Source organism: Leopardus geoffroyi, chromosome A1 (assembly GCF_018350155.1).
Source record: "Leopardus geoffroyi isolate Oge1 chromosome A1, O.geoffroyi_Oge1_pat1.0, whole genome shotgun sequence".
NCBI lineage: Eukaryota > Metazoa > Chordata > Mammalia > Carnivora > Felidae > Leopardus > Leopardus geoffroyi.
The window spans coordinates 9,674,075-9,694,648 of NC_059326.1; the positions used below are offsets into that span (position 1 = coordinate 9,674,075).

Consider the following 20,574-nt stretch of genomic DNA (forward strand, 5'->3'; position numbering starts at 1 on the left):
TTAAAGAAAACAACTCTGATACAAATGATTAATTAGCATGTTTTGGAAATTATGTAGATTATTGTTAAGAACAGTGATACAGTGAAATGAAAAGCAAGAAAGCTCTAGGGCTTTTGCAAAATTGTCGGTTTTTTCACGCATTCCAAGTGATCTACACGTTCTCCTTTTGTAGTCCTGCAATTACTTGAATATAAAAGCTCTTTCTGTTAATCTTCAACCTGAAAAGTAGTAAAATAACAGAAGTATAAAGGGGAATGGACATTTCAACCCACTGGCTCTCCAGGCTTTTCAGGCTTTTCATCTGCTGGCTTTTGAAGGTTTACCCCTTTCACAATTTCCCCCACTTCTATAGGCTTGAACCTTTATAAAAACTTAGAGACCATGACCCTACTCTGTATCCCTTGTATGTAAAAATTGTCTGAATAGCCCTTTTTTTTTTTTTAAGTTATTACATTTGGGTGAAAACTTTCTGAAGGCAGCTTGGTAAAACTCCCCAAATTTGGCTCATCCTTTGCTTCAGCAATTTCACTTTGAGGAATGTATTTACACAACCCACGAAATAATCATGGGTACAGAGGTACACGTATAAGGAGAGGATAGTCATCTTAGCCTTATTCACAACAGTAAAAAATTGGAAACTACACAAATGTCTAATAACTAATGAGATTAACTGGATGATTTATAGGATTTTACATTTATTCAGTGGGATACCACGCAGGCACTAAAAAGAATGCAGAACAGCAATAGCTCATGACATTAACTTCTGTTGAAGACAGACTGTTAAGCAAAAAAGGAATATGTCACCATTTTTATAAAACAAAAGTATCTATACAACAACCAAAGACAACCCGATTTAAAAATGGGCAATGGCCTTGAATTAGAGGGTTTTCCAAAGGTAGACAATGGCCAACAAGCAATGAGAAGAGGCTCAACATCGTTAATAATTGGGGAAATGCAAACCCAAACCACAATGATGTTACTTCACACCCACTAGCATGGCTATTAAGAAAAAGAAAGAAAGAAAGAAAGAAAGAAAGAAAGAAGAGGGAGAAAGAAAGAAGAGGGAGAAAGAAAAAGAAGAGAGGGAGAAAGAAAGGAAGAAAAAAAGGAAGGAAGAAAGAAAGGAGAGGGAGAAAGAAAGAAAGGAAGGAAGAAAAAAGGAAGAAAGGAGAGGGAGAAAGAAAGAAAGGAAGGAAGAAAAAAGGGAGAAAGAAAGGAGAGGGAGAAAGGAAGAAGATAGGGAGAAAGAAAAGAAAGAAAGAAGAGAGAAAGAAGGGAGGGAGAAAGGAAGGAAGGAAAAAAAAGGAAGGAAGGAAGAAAGACAAAAGAGAGGGAGAAAGAAAAGGAAGGAAGGAAGGAAGGGAGAGGGAGAGAGGAAGGAAAGAAGGAAAGGCAGAAAGGAAGGAGGAAAGAAACCTGGGAAATGTTGAAGAGGTTGTGCAGAAATTGGAACACTTCTACATCACTATAGGGAATGTAAAATGGTTCAGCTGCTGTGGATGAGTTTGGTGGTCCCTCAAGCAGTTAAACACAGAACTACCATATGATCCGGCAATTCCACTCCTAGGTATACACCCCCAAGAGTTGGAAATAGGGATTCCACCATATATGTGTCCACATATCATCATAGCAGCACTAGTCACAGTGGCCAAAGGGGAACAGGCTCAGGGGCCGCCAGTGGACGAGTGGCTAAATGAATTGTGAAACATACACACCGGGGAACATTCAGCTGTAGAAAGGAATGAAGCACAGGTTCATACTACAACGCGGACAAACCTTGAAAACGTTATGCTAAGTGAACGGAGCCAGACACGGAAGGCCACACGTGATTGAATTTGTGGGAAATATCCAGAAGAGGTAAATCCATAGAGATGATGCAGGCTGGTTTCTGCCAAATGCTAAAGGGGAGGGGTAATAGGTATGAGATCTCCTTTTGGGGTGATGAAAACGTCTGGAACTAGACAGGTGGTGGTCGTACAATATTGTGAATGTACTAAATGCCACTGAATTATTCACTTTAAAATGTTTCATTAAAAAAAATTTTTTTTAATGTTTTTGAGAGAGACACACACAGAATCCAAAGCAGGCTCCAGGCTCTGAACTGTCAGCACAGAACCCGACGTGGGGCTTGAACCCCAAACCATGAGATCATGACCTGAGCTGAAGCTGGACGCTTCACTGCCTCAGCCACCCAGGTGCCCCTTAAAATGTTTAATTTTATGTTATGTGAATCTCACCTCGATTTTTAAAATTATAATTATATATATTCAATTAATTAACTCTACGCCAATGTTATACATAAAAAATTAGAAGGGCACACAGTATATGAAGTCTGACTAGTAGTATTGTAGATTTTAATTTTCTTGCTTATTTGTTATCTTTTAGTGAATGCAAATTTCATTCATTATAAGGGGAAACAGTTTTTCGGAAGTCCTTGCAGTGTGCAGTGTATTGCATTCCGTCCTTCTACTTGTATAAGCTCATGTTGCAATTCTTTTTGTTTGTTTTTGTTTTATTTATTTTTGAGAGCGCGCAAATGGAGTGGGGGAAGGGCAGAGAGAGAGAGAGAGGACAGAGGATCCGAAGCGGGCTCTTCGCTGACAGCCAGCGAGCCCCACGCGGGTCTCGAACCCACAAACCGTGAGATCGTGACCTAGGCCCAAGTCAGACACTCCACCGACTGAGCCACCCAGGCGCCCCTCACGCTGCAATTCTTAAGGACACAGCAGCAGCAGCACATATTTTTCTGATGCTTCTCTGCCCTTTAGAATCAGGTAGCTTATAAGTTCCTCTGATTGGTCGTATTTTTGTTTTGCCTGGAAGCGTTCTGAGTCCAAGTAAATAGGAGGAGGAAGTCCTGAGAGGGCTCACAGCGATGGCAGAATGTGCTTGCGTATCAACAGGAGAACCCAGGCAGGAAAGGAAGGAGGAGGGAGGATGCCTTCCAGCTCCTTCCTATAGTCCTTACAAGGAAGGGGAAGGAACTCCCGCTCTTTTTTGCGCCTACTGTGAACTTGGCACTGCTCCATTGTTTTGATGCTGCTTTGGGTCCTTGCGCCGGCCTCGGAAGCCCCGTGGGCCTCTCCACCACTATTCTACAAAGACACGCAGGGGCCGCCGGAGCCCTGGAGCCTTTACCACTCGCGTGCTGTGAGCCTGCAGGTGCCGTACGAAGGCCACCAAAGCCACGACGACTGTTGTTCCTCCTGCAGTCACCTGCTCTCCGGTGTGTGCCTAGCCCTGCACTATGCCCAAGTCCCAGGAAGGCTGACTTCAGACGGCAGGGCAAGGCCCGAGCCTCCCTGAAGCTCGGGTTGCGGGGTAGGGAGGGGACTGGGACTGGATGTCCTTGCTCTGAGGAGCCTTTCATCTCAACTCTTCACCCCTTCCTGGGCATCGCACTGGCACCGGAGGGTGTTTAATGAAGCTGCCTGTTTTTCTCCACCTTTAGGAGTATTCCCTCACACCCAATGGTTATTTTGTTTTAGGACTTTTCTTCTCTTACCTGGTTATGTTCAGAACACCTTAGAAGATGATCTCTGAAACCAAATGAACAAAAATATGGTAAAGCCTGGAATGAGAGATTCTCTGTAACTTTAAGGAACTAAGTTTAATTCCACTTTAAAGCTTCTTAACAGGGGTGCCTGGGTGGCTCAGTCGGTTAAGCGTCCGACTTCGGCTCAGGTCATGATTGCGCGGTCTGTGGGTTCGAGCCCCGCGTCGGGCTCTGTGCTGATGGCTCAGAGCCTGGAGCCTGTTTCAGATTCTATGTCTCCCTCTTCCTCTGACCCTCCCCTGTTCATGCTCTCTCTGTCTCAAAAATAAATAAATGTTAAAAAAAAAATAATTAAAAAAAAATAAAGCTTCTTAACACAATTGCATTTGTAAATGCACTTAGAGTATGACCTTCTTTTCTAAAGTACCCTCTCTGGCCAGGAGGTGAAGCAGTGGTCAAGTTTATTCCATTTCAGGCAGATTCTCAATATCCGTCCCACTTTGCAAATAACACGCCATCCTTCTAAAGCCCAGAATCGGGCCCTGACTAACTACAATTTGTAGCCTGACTTGCTTCCCAAAACTGCCGGCTGTAGCTCCTATAATGATCGATACAAAATCTCTCGCAATCTTTGCTAAAAAAAGAAAAAAAAGAAAAAAAGAACGCCCTCCTCAGATAAAACTATCAGATTAGGATGAAGGGTGTTTCTCATTTTTACGCAGTGGAAACCTTAAGTATTTCCTTATCACAGTAACTTTTGAGAGAAATACTTTGTTCGGTAGTTTAATAATCAACAGCCAACCCAAGAGTCTTTCAGTCTTTCAGTTCTGATTCTGCCTTCTTGTGTTTGGGTGGCTCTAAACAAATGGCAATATTTCAGTATTTGAATTTCTCATCTTTAAAAGATGGATAGTATTTTAACGTGGACCCAAAGAATAACCAGTAAAAGTCCTGATTTCTCATAAAAATTAAGATGTTTCACGGGAAGCATAACCTTTCGGGGGCAATCTCAATATCTGCCAAAAATTTTATTTTATTTTTAAAGTTTATTTGAGAGCCCAAGTGGGGGAGGGGCAGAGCAAGGGAGAGGAGAGAGAATCCTAAACTGTCAGCCCCAAGCTGGATGTGGGGCTCAAACCCATGAACCAGGACACCGTGACCTGAGCCAAAACCAAAAGTCGGATGCCCGACTGACAGACAGAACCACCCAGAGGCTCTGGTCTGCCCCAAATTTTAAAACACACATATCCTTCAAGTCAGCAATTCTACTTCAGGAAGTGTAAAGACTTAAGCCTAAAAGAAATATACACCGATACTCATCACCGTATTGTTAGACACAGCAAAAAACAGGGAGCGTGAATGACCATCAGTACTGATCAGATTATGGGACAGCATACTATGTGACGTCACTTCTATGTCTGAATTGTACGACTAAAGAGGAAAAGAAAGTACATCGTAAAAACTCACAAGGATCTCTTTAACACCCCCCCCCCCCCCCCCGCTTTGCGGATATTCTGACCATTACTGGCTTCCAGTCTCCACATACTCGACCCTTGCCTACAATTCCTCGTGCCATTATTTACAGATCTATCATAATCCCTTCATGTTGTCCCAGATCTTTATTAGTACCTCCCTCTTTTTCAGTGGCTGACCAATAAGTTCAATTTATATAGAGGGTCCAAACCAAAGGGCATGCCCAAAGGCCCAAGTTGATTACACTTCCTCCTGGCAGAAATGGTCTATTTTATTTTAGACCGGAATATGGGCACTGCATATTTTGGTGCGGCCCATTAAGCCGTGCTTGTGTCATCCGGTGTTGTGTGGTGTAGATTTCTACACCACGGCACGTGGTTAAACAGCAGCATTCCTACAACAGAGCAACATCTTTGTCTTTTAACTCCAGGGAGCAACTTGGCTCCGACCCAGGGAATTTCCCAAGTTATGGCAAGTGTTAGCGCTACCGTTCGTGTCTTTGCTATTGGAAGAGGACAAGAGAACGAACCAGCCTGCATCTTTTGCCGCATAGGGATCCAAACCATCTTCTGGCTTTTCTGTAGTTTTAAAAGGCCTTTCAAGTCATTTAAGAATGAATTAAAAAAACCCCACAAATAAAAAAAGCTTGAAGTCCCCGCCATCCCTTAACTAATAGAAGACCCTAATTACTAGCCAATGGTTCACACCCGAGCAACAGGAGATTCCCAGCTATAGGCCGCGTTCGATTTATTCACACTCGTAGTGATACCGTCATATGCAAAAAGCGGCTGCCAGGTACCGGAAAGAGAGCTATTTCAAGGCCTTTCAGAAGGCGTGTTGTACCAAACTGACCTGTATCTGAACTTTCATCATAGATTATGTGATGCCAAGCAAGGGAGTTGGCCGCATTTCTCACTCAAAGCATCACTTTTGTCTCTCACGACCATTTTTCATCCCTGTCGTGCACAGGACACAAAGACTTCCTTTCTCAGACTTGACTCAAGAAAATGAACAGGTCCGGCAAATATCAACACCTCGATGGAAGACTACCAGAATTACAGCAACTAACCTGCCACGGTGCCACCCTTACAACAGGCAAGTCAGGGAACTGGGACTTGGGTTTTGATCCACACTCTGATGTTAAGTGCCCCAACTTTAATCCTCAACTTTATACCGACTTTCTTCAGAAAATCTTTATGCCCGGGGCGCCTGGGTGGCTCAGTCGCTTGAGCGTCTCTGGCTCAGGTCATGGCTTACGGTTTGTGAGTTCGAGCCTCACGTCGGGCTCTGTGCCGACAGCTTGGAGCCTGGAGCCTGCTTCGGATCCTGTGTCTCCCTCTCTCTGCCCCTCCCCTGCTCATGCTGTCTCTCTGTCAAAAATAAACATTAAAACAAAAATTTTTTTTTAAAGAAAATCTTTATGCCCCTCGTGCTGTGACTACTTCTAAACATGAAAATAGTTCTCGTACATAAACTTGAAAACAAATCCTCCCAATTGCACAAAGGCTTTATGCTGAATTACCTAAAATTCCAAGCCCTAGGGATACTACACAGGACTCTATTAGCTTCCTGATTGAAGACTTTTTCCTGTCAAGATCTGAAGCCAGTTAACACACCAAAAAACTCGTTCCCATTCTCAGCATCTGACAAAACTGGTAGATGACATACCCACCAAGTTGCAAGTTTCCTTCAGGCAGAATCCACTTTTAATTGGATCCCTTACTAGCAACAGATGTCGACCGTGTTGGTGCCTCTGCTACGGCAAGGATGCGCACGAAAAGTCAGGAGACGGGCTTGTTCCTCTTGACTTAAGAATTCAATGAAGTTTTACACAATTGAGGCGTCTCCATGGACTTAGAAAATTGGTAAATTCAGCTTTATGATCACTATTGTGTTTTAACTGCTTCGGGTGCCTCGCTTTTGAAAAGCTACTATCTTGTTTAACCCAACATACTGAAAATAAATTTAATTTTTCCGCACCTAGATCTATAGCAACCTCTGAGAACACGCTCAATGTTTGACAAAAACTTTTTATCATTAAGCTATTTGTAGTTATAAACCAAGTATTTTTAAAGGGAAGAACTTTGCCAGACCTTATACTTGTTTAAATGGTGTCGGCTGAGAGATACTATTGGAAAGATTAAAATATGTATATATAACAAAACCTTAAAATCTTAAGTGAAAGCCATTTAACTAATATTTAAAACCTCTGCAATTATTAGTTTATTAGTATCATCCAGGACTCAGATGTTCAGTATTCCTCCTGAAATTACATAAACAAATGCAAATGGAAAGAATCCAAGTCAAAATTATATAACAAAACAGCACTCCATCACAAAAGCGTGTAAAATTACAAGAACGCTATTTTAAAACACTGGCACTTTAAGAGAACGATAATCTCAAAAACCACAAAATTGCCAAATTGTTCCCTAAACTGCTAAGTAGATAAACATGACTCTAATGAATGAGTTTGGGTTTCGTAAAGAAAAATCAAATTCAAATCCGATAACTCCTACTGAAATACAAAGTTTTAAGCGTCTTCTTCCCTCAGGCCTGTTTGATTTATATAAAGGAGCAAACTACAATATAGGAAAATATACCGGATTTTCAGTGTGGCATACATTTTAGAAGTTGGCCCAATTAATTAAAAATACCTTTAATGGAGAGTCAAGTTTCCTAAGAAATCCGTATTTAGAGAAATAGAAGACATTTACAGCCAGCACTTTTTTTTTTTTTCCAGAGCCTTTGCTGGGACTAATGTCAACAAAAAATCTAATATGGCAGTCTTGTATTTTAAGCTCACGCTTTTGGGGATACATTCTCAGGTCTTCTTTAATGTGGGAACTGCAAATATAACTGCCATTACATGGTAATGGGAGTTAAAGAATGTAGAGTCCTCATGTAAAGATTAGAACATACTTTTTCTCTTAGTCCTTCAAGGACAGACTTTCAAAATGTTTGATTCTACTAATCCCATGCTGTGGTTACTCTTCACTTCGTAAATGTGACTGGGCTATGTGAAATCTGCCATCAACTGATCAAGATTGGAGTTTCAGTTATGGATGAAAACTGTCTCAATTCAACTTTTATTACCCTCATCATGAGTATGCAGGGTGTAGACAGAGCTTTTTATCAGCTAACTATATGAAAAGATAAAACACTGTAATAATCCATGTGATCCAAAATGGGCAAAAGCAAAAGACTAGCTTCCCCTCAAGAAGAAAAATTTCAGACCTATGAAAAGGACAACAATACTAATAAAAAAAATTGTATTTACTTAGAAGCATTCAGAATGTCAACAAAACAGCTGCAACTTTTTTTTTTTTTTGCAATTACAGAGTGGTATTCAGTTAACAGAACAACAATTATTTCGTATAAGCTGCATCAGAGACAACTGAAGATGAAAAAACTACCATCCCCATATATAACTAATTTGTGCTGTGCACCAACAAGAACCTGCTTTAAATTTCCATGCCAATTTACAACCCCCATACTGTACCAGGCAAGGTTAGTGGCTATTGGAAATACCACCGGGACAGGGCTATCTAAAGACACATTCGGTAGTGTGTTAACTATACAAAAAAAGACACTGTACAGTTTAAAAACAAATCTTACACAGCCTTACATTTCAATTTTTTTCTTTAAAAGGAGTGAGTTGTGTACAGGGGGGTTAAATGCTTTATAGACAAGAAAAAAAAACTGCGCTAGAACCAACTTATTCATCATCATCATCTTCTTCTTCTTCTTCATCTTCTTCATCTTCCTCCTCTTCCTCATCCTCTTCATCTTCCTCGTCCTCCTCCTCTTCCTTCTTTTTCTTGCTTTTTTCAGCCTTGACGACTCCCTTTTTTGCCGCGTCAGGCTTTCCTTTAGCTCGGTATGCAGCAATATCCTTCCAAAATAAAGTCAAGAAAAAGTGGAAGGAAAGACAGGACAGTTAAGCAAGGGGAGAAGGAAAAGTCACTTACGAAAAATCAAGATCCCAGTTACGCGAAAATAACCACGTATCTGCACTCACCCCGATCCCATAAACGCCTAGGACGGAGGAATGCATATGAACGCGCCGAGAATTGCAATTAATAACCCGTAACTCATGGAATGACACGGTCCAATATTTGCATTGTTGTGCGCCTCACTGAAGTACAATTAGGTACCACGTCCTAACTTTAGTTGATTAAAACCAGAATGTAGAGACTTTGATTAAAGGGTAGACACTGCCACCTTCTGAATGCAAAACAGCAATCTACAGGTTTCTATCAGACCCTAATCCAGAGAAGGAAATTTTGTCTTAAAAGAAAAAAAAAGTAAATCTGCCAGTAAGCATGCAATTAAGAAACATCTAGAAATCAACATTTTTCCAGATGACTAAATAAGCTAAAATTTAACTTGCTACTCGTATTCAAAGTATAGGAGATAAAGCTTTTTCTTTATCAACTTACGACACAGTTCAACACTGTAACTTTTTTGAAATTCATAAAATTGGGATTTCTGTTATTGAAGGAAGGGAACACAAATACTTCAGGACAGGTTTATGAAGGACACGGTCTTCATTATCTTGCCCAGACTATTTTTATGTGTCTGACCATTTAAAATAATCACTTGACTAAAAGTGACTACCAGTAAATTTAAATCAGAGAATAACAAAGCCAGCTTAAGTGTATGGCAGCTATACCGAAGTCAAAAAAAACAACAACAACAAAAAAAAAACAACTGATCTGAACTTCTATACTCTCTGAAGGATGGAAAAGATTTAAGACTGCAGCCAGCGGCACACGGAAAGGAGCTGTGAATCTGAAAACTGCATTACACCCCGAATTCTTAGAAATCCACAAGAAAGTAGGTAATTGAGATGAGGTACCAAGTATAATCTAATGTCGGGCATCCCCTTTCCTCATTACACCGAACAAATGCACACTTCTTACCTTTTCATATTTTTCCTTCAGCTTCGCAGCCTTCTTCTCATAAGGCTGCTTGTCATCTGCAGCGGTGTTATTCCACATCTCTCCCAGTTTCTTTGCAACATCACCAATGGATAGGCCAGGATGTTCTCCTTTGATTTTTGGGCGATACTCAGAACAAAACAAGAAAAAGGCCGAACTAAAAAGAGAAATTTAATTTTAAGTTTACTATGGAATGTGTGTTGTCCTGCTATATAAAAGCTGCTGCTGATTTCTATCAGGCACTGGACAGAGTGCAAATATTAAAATATGCTAAATACCCTTTACAACCAAACCTCCATTCACGGCTATCTGACTTAGGATGCTACTAGTTGAACATGTACTATTAATAAATGCAAGAGCTCCAAAAGCAATTCTGTGAAACTTTAAGTATTTCGGAGAGATGGTATTTCTCAAGAAACAAAACAAAGTTACATTTAGGAGACAGATTAAGTGAAGAAGGCCAATGTCTAATTCAAATGCTCCTCCCATTCAACAGGAATTCTACTTACAATATCCAAATAGACCAATGTAAGGCACTTACCAGCTAAGAAACTTTTGATTATACACTCCAAACCCACAGGGTGGCTTGCTAAATTTCTATCTGATTCTACTGCAAAACCCTCCTGGAAATAGGTAAGATACTCACGGAGGCCTCTTGGGTGCATTGGGATCCTTGAACTTCTTTTTTGTTTCCCCTTTAGGGGGGATATAAGTTTTCATTTCTCTTTCATAACGGGCCTTGTCCGCCTTTGCCATGTCTTCAAACTTTCCTTTCTCTTTAGCAGACATGGTCTACAAAAGAAATCATTTGTAAACTGAAATCGGTAACCCAAATCCTACTAAATTGTCGCAAAAGTACTAACATGACAAAAACCGGCATCCTTTGCCATGTACTCACTCCGCAGCCTGTTCTAACATCCCTACTCGCGTTATGCAAACGGCACCGAGGCTTTTTAAAGACCTTGATTTGGATTTAAGTTTTTAAAAATCCCTCAATTATGTGTTAAGCCCCCTTACCTTCCACCTCTCTGAGCACTTCTTAGAAAACTCTGAGAAGTTGACTGAAGCATCTGGGTGCTTCTTCTTGTGCTCCTCTCGGCAAGTTTGCACAAAGAATGCATATGATGACATTTTGCCTCTCGGCTTCTTAGGATCTCCTTTGCCCATGTTTAATTATTTTCTAAAAAGAGAGAAAAAGAAATGGTTGAGGTTAGCAATGAAATTACGGGATTCTATGAGCACTTGAACTTTGTGGGGAGTGAATGAAAACCAAAGTTGGGTTATTTAACACAGTAGTGGCGTGAACCTCCCATAACATACCAAACAAGAAAATGGCAGGGATAGCTAATGCCTAGAAGAGGCTATGCCAAGCAAAAAGGAACACACACACACACACACACACACAAACACAAAAAACGGTCCTCCAGTGTGATCTCAAAAAAGTGTAGACACAATGGCATCCTCATACAGTATTCGTTACTCATCTGCGGGTATCCGCTCCGAATGAACACCTAGGCGGACATTTAAAAACTTTTTAAAGGCACAAAACCATTTTGTGATCAACAGAACCAGGGACCACAAAACTGGCGCTGCCGGTTCGTGGATCGGCACCACGTCGGGAACAAAATAGGTGAGCGCCCGAGCGGGTCGGCGTCTCCCAATTACGGGCCTAAACCACCGTCTATCTCAAGTTTTCCCAACGAGGACTTTAAAAATACTCTCTGCACAAAACTTTGCCGGGAGGAGGGAGGAGGAGAAAGCTCCAGCGCCGGGACCCAGGCTGGGGGGTTGGCGGTGGTATTTGTGCGGCTGCCACCGCGAGGCAGCCTCGTTTCCTATCGGTTTGGCCCCGAGATGTATTTCAGTTCTGACTAAACACGTCCGGTCTGAAGTTTCTTCGAGTAAACAAGGATGAGGGACAAAAGCCACTCCTGCTCGTGGCTCTGCCTGCCCCCCCCCCCCACCACCAGGAGTGTTGTTTTTTTTTTTTTTTTTCCCAATCTGCGAAAGTCGGGGCGCCTCGCGAGACGGGCCCCGCACACCTTCCCGCCACTCGGCCCCCACCCCCAGAACTTCGGTGGCGGCGGGGCGGCCGAGGAGACGCGGGGCCGCGGCCGGGCCTCCGGGCCCGACCCGCCCGCGCCGGGGCCGCCACGTGCGCCCGCCCGCCCGCCGGCGCAGGCCCCGCAGGCCTCCCCCATTTTGTCAGGCTCGGCGGAGGGAGAAGCCCCGCTCGAAATGGGGGCTGGCTCCGCCCGCGGCCGCCGGGGCCGGCGCGCACGGAATGGCCGCTGCGCGTCTTCCCCGCCTGCGCCGCCGCCGCCGCCGCCGCCGCGAGGGCGAGCGCGAGCGAGAATATGGCTCCTTCCCTTTGTGTGTGTGTGTGTGAGTGTGTGAGTGTGTGAGTGTGAGCGCAGGCGGGCGGGGTGCGCGCCGCGCTCTGGCGCACACACTCGGCCATTACAGCCCGGGGGGGGGAGGGGTGGGGGGCGCGCGGGCCCGGACCCTCCCCCCTCCCGGCCCGCGGGGGTGGGGGCCGCCCCGGGAGGCGCCCACCGGCCCGCCGCTCCCCGTCCCCCTCCGCGCGGGCCCGCGCGCCCCGGCCGCCCCCGCACGGAGAACGCGGGGCTGGGAAGAGAGGAAAAAAAAAGTTGCCTCGGAACTGCTGCGCCCAGCTCCCCCGCCCGCTCCCGCCCGCCTTGTTTTCTCTCCAGCCAGCAGCGCCGGGCCGAGTCAGCCATGTTCCAGCGAGCGCAGCGGCGCCGCTCCCCCCGCCGCCGAGCCGCCGCCGCCGCCGCCGCCGCCCGGGCACAGGCCGGCGGGCCGGGCCCCGCGCCGCCGCCGCCCCCGGCCCACCGCGCCGCCTCGCCCGCAGCGCCCGCCCGCCCGCCCGCGCTCGCCGCCGGCGCCCGGCTCTCTGCGGCGGCCAATGCAGCCCGTGGAAGCGCCGCCGCCTGCCCGCCTGCCCGCCCGCCCGCCTGCCCTCCCGCCACCGGCCCCGCCGCCCGCCGCCCCCCGCGCACGCCGGCCACCCGAACATTCGGCCCGGGGGCCGAAAACACGTTAAAAAAATTTTTTTTAATTAAAAAAATTTTTTTTGCGCCAGTCAGCGCGGACGCCGCCGGGGGTGGAAACTCGCGGGGCTCGGGGTTCGCAGCGCCTCAGGCAGCCTGTGGGCCGGGGTTCCGGCGCGGGGCAGGGCTCCCGGCGCCCGAGAAGAGGCTCGCTCCGTGCGCAGTTCCCCCCACGGTCCCCCCTCATTTGCCTTTGTGTGGATCCTGACCCGCCGGCTCCCGGCCGCGGGGATCCGGCCACCGCGCGGGGTGGGGAGCTGCCGGAGGCGCTCTCCCCGCCGCGGCGCTGCCCCAGACTCACCCTCAGCGAGGCACAGAGTCGCCCAGTGCCCGTCTGGCTCTCACTTGCCCCGGCGCTGTCTCTATGGAGCTCAATGTACTGCAATGGCTGTGAGAGCGGGAGCCAGACGCAGCCTCCTCACTCTCTCCGCTCTGTAACATTACTCTCCAGCCAGCGCGGCTCCTATTGGCTACCGCCAACTCACGGGGCTCGCTCATTGGCCCGATACCTCCCATTGTCCTGACCAGAGCCCGTTTGCTATTGGCTGTCTCCGGGGACACGTCATCAAGGATTGAAACAGCGCGCAAATCTGAATGTGTGTGTATGCCGGGCAAAGAGGCTGAGGCGGGAGAGGCAGAGGCAGAGGCAGCAGCTGCTACGGGAAAGCAGAGCTCTATGGTGTATGTGTGCATGTGTCTAACCCAAGCCAGCCCCACACCGGAGCGGCCGCCGGGGCGAAAAGGGCCTGACTTTTCCACAAGTGTCTCCAACTCCTCAGGCAAAAGAGACACTCACAGGCCTCCCCCCCCCTTCTTACCCCAAACTCACTTCCAAAGCCACTGAGATAAGAGGCCCCAGAATTTTAACAGACCTTCAAAAGTGAGGGCGACGGTACGAGATCACGTCCCCTGAAAACTGGGGTGTCTGCTAATGCAGAGGGGTGAAGGCAGCCAAGATTCGAGCCCCTCAACAGCATATGGTTGCGTTACCCTCTAGATCTCGGGAAAGGCAGGGCTTTTCCTCTAACCAAGCGACACGATCCAGTCAGCCGGTTTTAAAATACCCCTTTTCTGGGCTCATAAGCCGGAACGACAAGCTTGCTGAGCAGCCGAAATCTTGACTCCCTGAACAGGCGTTCAGTTTCACTCTTTCTCTTGGTTTGATCGAGTTTCCCAGCATGTCTAGAACTTTTTATGTAAATACAAAGCACTGTCTTAACTTCCTGGAAATCAAATAATTATTCCATGTAATTAAAGCACAGCTCCCTCGTTCTGATACGGGGTACTCTAGCAGGAACCGTTCGTGAGGGCCTGCTAGAATTAGCAAATTCATTAGAGACCACATTTTTAACTGTTTGGCTGTTTTCTTTGACTTGGTGTGGATTACTGTTATAATCAAACGAATCCTTGTGATGCTATCTTTCCCTCCCATCACACCACTTAGTGCATCCATGTAACTGCTCTAGGATTACAGCAGTTGTAGGTGTATTGTTACCCGAGGATTAGATGCAGGCAGAGAGTGCGTATGCCCAAATCCACAGGCTGTGGTTTCTCTAACTCACCAAGCTGGCTGGTATTAACAGACATACTTATTACGTCTGTAAAGAAAATGTACTAGCTATCATGGCCAGTTCTGAAGGCTATACTTCTATCAGTCTTTGATGAAACTATTATCTATGCCTCCTTAGCCTATGCAGACCACACCCCTATTCGGTTATAACAGACTTCCCCTTTTTCACTCTCTAATGGAATGTTTATACACTTTTAAATCCAGCAGCCAATTCTTCCCAAATGTGATAGATCTAAGTTAAAACAAGTCATTTTCTTATGTTAATTTCATTTCTTATATCCACTCTAAGCAGCCATAACCTAATGCGTTTGCTCCCATTTGTTAGGCTCTTTGAGAATAGGCTCCGATAACCTTTCCTGACCTATAGATAACCGTTTTAAAAAGGCTGGTCTCAGGGATTACAGTCCTGTGGAATGGACAATACATACAAATGCACGTGAAAATCAGCATACTATTAATATATAAACTAGCATAACGTACATGCAATATTTAAAAAGCAAACATCTTGGGGCGCCTGGGTGGCGCAGTCGGTTAAGCGTCCGACTTCAGCCAGGTCACGATCTCGCGGTCCGTGGGTTCGAGCCCCGCGTCGGGCTCTGGGCTGATGGCTCGGAGCCTGGAGCCTGTTTCCGATTCTGTGTCTCCCTCTCTCTCTGCCCCTCCCCCGTTCATGCTCTGTCTCTCTCTGTCCCAAAAATAAATAAACGTTGAAAAAAAAATTAAAAAAAAAAATAAAAAGCAAACATCTAAAGGTAACTTTTATTTTGTTATTTTCACACATATGTACCCTTGTCTACTTTCTCTATGAATCACATTTTGCGATCCATTCAAATCTACATATCTACCTCGATTCTGCTTTACCTTCTCAGGGCCTATGTTACAAAATATTGATAAAAATTGTCTACCTTTTAAACAGCGTCCGTGATATCAAAATCTGACTATTATTTGAAGATAGCACTCTCAGCATTTTTCAGGAGCAATGTTGGATTTGCCCTGTCCCAACGACACGACTTTTACCAGTTTTCTGTAATAGCTAACTCCTGCCAGGCTAAGTTCATGGTCACAGGACTGCAGGAAAGTATGGGCCCACACAGGTTTCTATTTCAGCAGGATGGCGCGGTGAGTAATAGGCACTAGATTTAAATAGAGACCTGGGTTCAAATCCCAGCTCTGCTACTTACCAGCTTTATAATCTTAGGCAAGTTTTTTTTTTTTTTTCCTTCAGGTGTTTATTTAAATTCTAGTTAGTTAACATACAGGACAACATTGGTTTCAGGAGTAGAATTGAGTGACTCATCACATACATACCACACTCAGTGCTCATCATAATGAGTGTTTTAGGCAAGTTTTGTAACCTCTTTGTTGCTTCTTCAATTCTCTCAGTATAACATGGAGGTGGTCACAGGGTTGTTGGAAAGATTAAACTTTTCTTTCAAAGGTTTCAAATTGTGTCATGCACATCCCTTCAAACCCACGATTTAGAAAGCATCAAGTACAGTTAACTTGGAGTTTTTATTATTTTTAATTTTACGAGGGCAGTGGTTGCAAATCTAATGAAGCCTTTTTATTTCAATCCTAGACTCAAACACTAATCTTCATCCATTCTAGTGAAGATGCCTTTATATATTCCCAAGTGTAACAGAGGCCAGGTCAGAGGAATATAAAAACCTCCACTTACAGGCACAACATTTCTCATGTTTGTTTTTCCATTATATAGGGAGGGAAAGGCATAACAAGGAAAGAAGCTTTTCAAGAAACCCTACAACTTCTAGCTCTAATCCTGCAACCTTGATGTTCACTTATTCATGATGGTAGACCCCTTCCTTCCTCAACATGAATCACTGGCCAGAAACTGGCATATAGTTTACGTTAGAGTTCCTGGGTGTTTGATCTTAAATTACAAAGATACCTAATTCAAAAAGCCTGAATGCTCTCTCCCATACCTCATTTAGCTAACTGAACTGCAGATCTTCACTAATACAGTTTACACCCTTCCTGAAGCCTGCCTCAATCTCCTCTACAGGGTAGGTGACGGGCCTCTCTTCTGCGATCCCATAATATTCTGTGCATTATTTATCGTGTTCACAAGTGTGCTTATCCAGTTATGGGTCTGCTTGTCCTACTGCACTGCATCCCTTAAAGGCAGGGACCCTAGCTTATCTTTGTATCCCAAGCACCTACCAGGGTGCCTGGCATCTGGCAAGCACCAAATAAAGTCTGTTGAATAAATGAATTAACAGCTGAAAGAGTACTTACTGCAAATTATTGTTTTAATCTTCCTCTTCCATCTTTGGAGATAAGCATTGGGGTCTCTCTAAATCAGAAGGCAGGAAAATAGAGTAATAAGTAATAAGTAAATGTTAGGATACTAAAAGTGAGGCTAGATGCCAACTGCATCATCACTTTTTGTTAAATGTTTATTTGTTTTTGAGAGGGAGAGAGAGTGCACGCAAGCAGGGGAGGGGCAGAGAGAGAGAGAGAGGGGGGCAGAGGATCCGAAGCGGGCTCTGCGCTGACAGCAGCTAGCCCGATGGGGGAATCGGAGCTCGAACTCATGAACCACAAGATCATGACCTGAGCCGAAGTGGGATGCTTCATTGAGTCACTCAGGTGCCCCCGCATCTCAGTTTTATAACTTAACACGGGGAAGATGGGACTGGGGGGCTGGAGGGGATCTCAAATTTAGACAAACACATACATTTTTAGCAGTTAACAGTTTCCAACTCGGCCAAGGTTATTCCTTGTTGGATACAGTGGACTATGGCAAGCCAAATAAGAATTTATCACAGAAAACTGCAAGAATGTCTGCCCAAAGGTTGCTTCCAACAGACATTTGAAACTTAACTCTAATGTAAAAAAATACAAAATGCAGACGAGGCTGTTAAGTCTTTGGCTGAAGGATATTAATTCCTCCCCCAATGCAGTGAGTCCTAAAGTCAAGCTATGTGAATTGTCCTGTTGTTTCGCTTCTCGACAAGGGCCAGGTTCTGAAAAGGAGTAGAAACAGTAAACCAAAATGTCGGATGAGGTCAACCATACTACGGATCATACATACTTAAAAACCTTTTTTCTTCAAGGGTGCTTAAAACAAAGGAGAGAGGAAATCAGGAAAAGAAGAGCACAGGTTTGTGAAGTTTGGACTCCGAGCTAGGACACTGAGTTCCAAGTCCCTCCTCCACCCCCCCCACCCCCACGCACGTGGACTTCTGGTAGCCCCTAAGGCCTGTGCTCCCTTTCCCCCACTCTTACTTAGGACTAGTGAAACCTTATCTAATTCGAAAGGATGTTACGGGATAGGCACAAAGCAAGACCAGAGGCAGGGGGCCGAGAGGTGGTGTTACATTTGTCAGTGCGTGGAGAAGGCCAAGCTGGTCCTGAGTTGCTTAAGTATTTCTGCCCCAGCCAGAGTTTTCTGTCTGAATGTGGCTTGCAAGTAGGGAAAGGAGTGAGATCAGCTGTGGGCTGCACTGATGGCGGAGGCAGAGAAAACAGTCCTGAAGCTGATTTATACCAATAATATCTCTAGAACTGGAATATTTCACTGGTGAATAAGGAAGAGATAGCACACCTTTTCTTAATAAGATGCCTGTTCTCTCGCCAAAGAATGGTACACACGAGGAGGGGAAAGCTTATCCGCAAAACTTTTTGTAAAACAATGATCTAAATTCTTTTTAAACGTTTATGTATTTATTTTTTGAGACAGAGACAGAGCAGGAACGGGGAGGGTCAGAGAGAGAGGGAGACATAGGATCTGGAGCAGGCTCCAGGCTCCGAGCTGTCAGCACAGAGCCCGACACGGGGCTCGAACTCACGGACTGCGAGATCATGACCTGAGCCGAAGTTGGACGCCCAACCGACTGAGCCACCCAGGCGCCCCTCCCTGTAGAACAATGATCTAAATCCAACAAAGATCACTCTTTTAGGTCTTGATCTCACGAACCACATCAACAGCCCAAATTCAACTGCTGTATTGAAAGTGTCGCAAATCTTAGGAATCAATGTCTTAGCATACCTAGGACGGCTGTAAGCAAAAAGACAGACGACAGCAAGTGTGGGTGAGGATGTGGCGAAATTGGAACCGCCATACACGGCTGGTGAGCATGTAAAATAGTGCAGCTGCTTGGGAAAACAGTCTGACAGTCCCTCCGAAGGTTAAACATAGAATTACCATATGACCCAGCAATTCCCACTCCTAGGTATGTATCCAAGAGAAACAAAAACATGTCCACACGAAAACCTGCGCATGAATGTTCACGGAAACCTCATTTGTAATCATCAAAACGCGGAAACGATCCAAATGCCCGTCAACTGTGGCGTGTATGAGTGGATAAATGAAATGTGGTAGATCTATATGGCTGCATATTATCAGCCATAGAGGGGAATGAAGGACTGATGCATGCTGAACACGGATGAACCTTGGAAACATCAGATGCAGTTAAAAAGGCCAGTGACCCAAGGCCACTTGTAGGACTCCATTCATATGAAATGTCCAGAATACAAACATTTATAAAGATGAACACTGGATCAGTGATAACCAGGGGTTGGGAGCTTGCGGGGGAAGGGAGTGACTGCTAATGGTGATGGGGCTGCTTTTAGGAGGACAAAAATGTTCTAAAACCGTTTATGGTAATGGTTGCATAACCCCGGGAATATACCAAAAACCGTTGAATTGTATGGGAGTTATAGCTCCATAAAGCTATTTTTTTTTTTTAAGAAAGGGATAAATGTTTTTATGAGTGGTTTTGATGACCAAACATAGAAGGGGATGACAGAACACTACCCAACTTGCTAGTTTTGTCCAGAACTTTCCTGTTGCCCCTGGTGTTTAACACCTCATGAAAACGAGAACCGTTCTCTTCGTTAGGTGAAGATTTCATCTATGGTTGGAGTTACACGTTACATGCTTAAAGTGTATTTGTGCTACAAAATAATGTGAAGACAGTACTGTCCAGGGGTACGTTGGGAAGTTTTTCTTTTCTTTTTTAAATGTTTATTTATTTTTGAGAGAGAGAGAGAGAGAGAGCACGAGTGGGGGAAAGGCAGAGAGAGAGACAGAATCCAAGGCAAGCTCCAGACTCTGAGCTCGTCTCTCTCAAAAATAACTCGTGCTCTGTCTCTCTCAAAAATCAACATTAAAAAAACATTTTTAAAGCATCACGTTTTCCCACCTAAGCCTACCTCTTCATATCCTCACGGCAATCCTGACTTGCATTTACGGCCTTGGTTTTCAAGGTTTCTGGATAGGACCAATACAGTTTGTATATATTAACATTTGAGAAGAAGTTCCACGGAACAATACCTACCATGACTGTGACAGAGTCTGATTTTTCTCCTTAAAATCCTAAATTTACTTCGCAGCCCACCAACAGGCCCCTCGGTTTGCAAAATGCTGCATTAGGGCTGTAGTAAGCAAGCCCTGTTTTCCGACATGGGTAGTAGCATCACCCGTTAGTAACAAGTGTGGGTGCTGCAGGCTGACTGGACAGGACTGAAGAGACGGGCAGGCCGGGAGACATGCCCAGCACCCAGAGTGCCGCAGCCCAGCAAGGGAGTTTAGGCACCAAGACTGTGGGACTGCCCCAAGACTCTGAAGACGGGAAAGGGGAGTGCTCTGCTCTGCCAGGGAGACCCAAGACAAAAACCAGTGCTCCAGGCCAGAGGCCTCTGGGAAATGCAAAGAGGTTGACTGCCAGTCCCCAAGGCCTAGGAGGGCCATCCGGGCAGCCCTGGTAAATATCCTCACCGGAGCGAGATTCCCCACCTTGCACTTGCCGCTAACGAAAGCCAGAACGCGGGAGTCCCTCTGCCCATCAGGCACTGGACTGGCGGGGAAGTTGGCCTCATCTCCCAAAGTACCAGGCCTTTCTGTTTCCAAACACAGAGCACCCAGAATGCCTTGCGGGACTAAACAGAAGCTGATTGCGGACCCATACCTGTTGCTCAGGAGGAGGTTAATAAAAAAAAGAACAAAACCAGCAACAAAACGATGTGTATACTTTTTCGGAAAGGTTGCCGTTGATC

At 45.2% G+C, this 20,574-nt stretch overlaps 1 protein-coding gene across 6 annotated transcripts in view; it reads right to left on the bottom strand.

The window, feature by feature from the left end:
- Window positions 1-7,168: 7,168 nt before the first annotated feature.
- The window catches only part of HMGB1 (high mobility group box 1), a 133,739-nt gene continuing 120,333 nt past the window's right edge, over window positions 7,169-20,574 (bottom strand). For 3 of the 6 annotated variants that reach the window (XM_045469093.1, XM_045468940.1, XM_045469016.1), the window contains 4 exons: window positions 10,927-11,089; window positions 10,556-10,701; window positions 9,892-10,066; window positions 7,169-8,861 (listed from right to left, as the gene is read on the bottom strand). In XM_045469093.1, coding sequence (XP_045325049.1) covers window positions 8,685-8,861; window positions 9,892-10,066; window positions 10,556-10,701; window positions 10,927-11,076 — 648 coding nt within the window. In that variant the 5' untranslated portion in view covers window positions 11,077-11,089 and the 3' untranslated portion in view covers window positions 7,169-8,684. Of the gene's footprint in view, window positions 8,862-9,891; window positions 10,067-10,555; window positions 10,702-10,926; window positions 11,090-13,284; window positions 13,447-16,809; window positions 16,868-20,574 lie in introns of those variants that run through there. The other 3 variants (XM_045468795.1, XM_045468868.1, XM_045468722.1) reach the window with 2 other exon arrangements.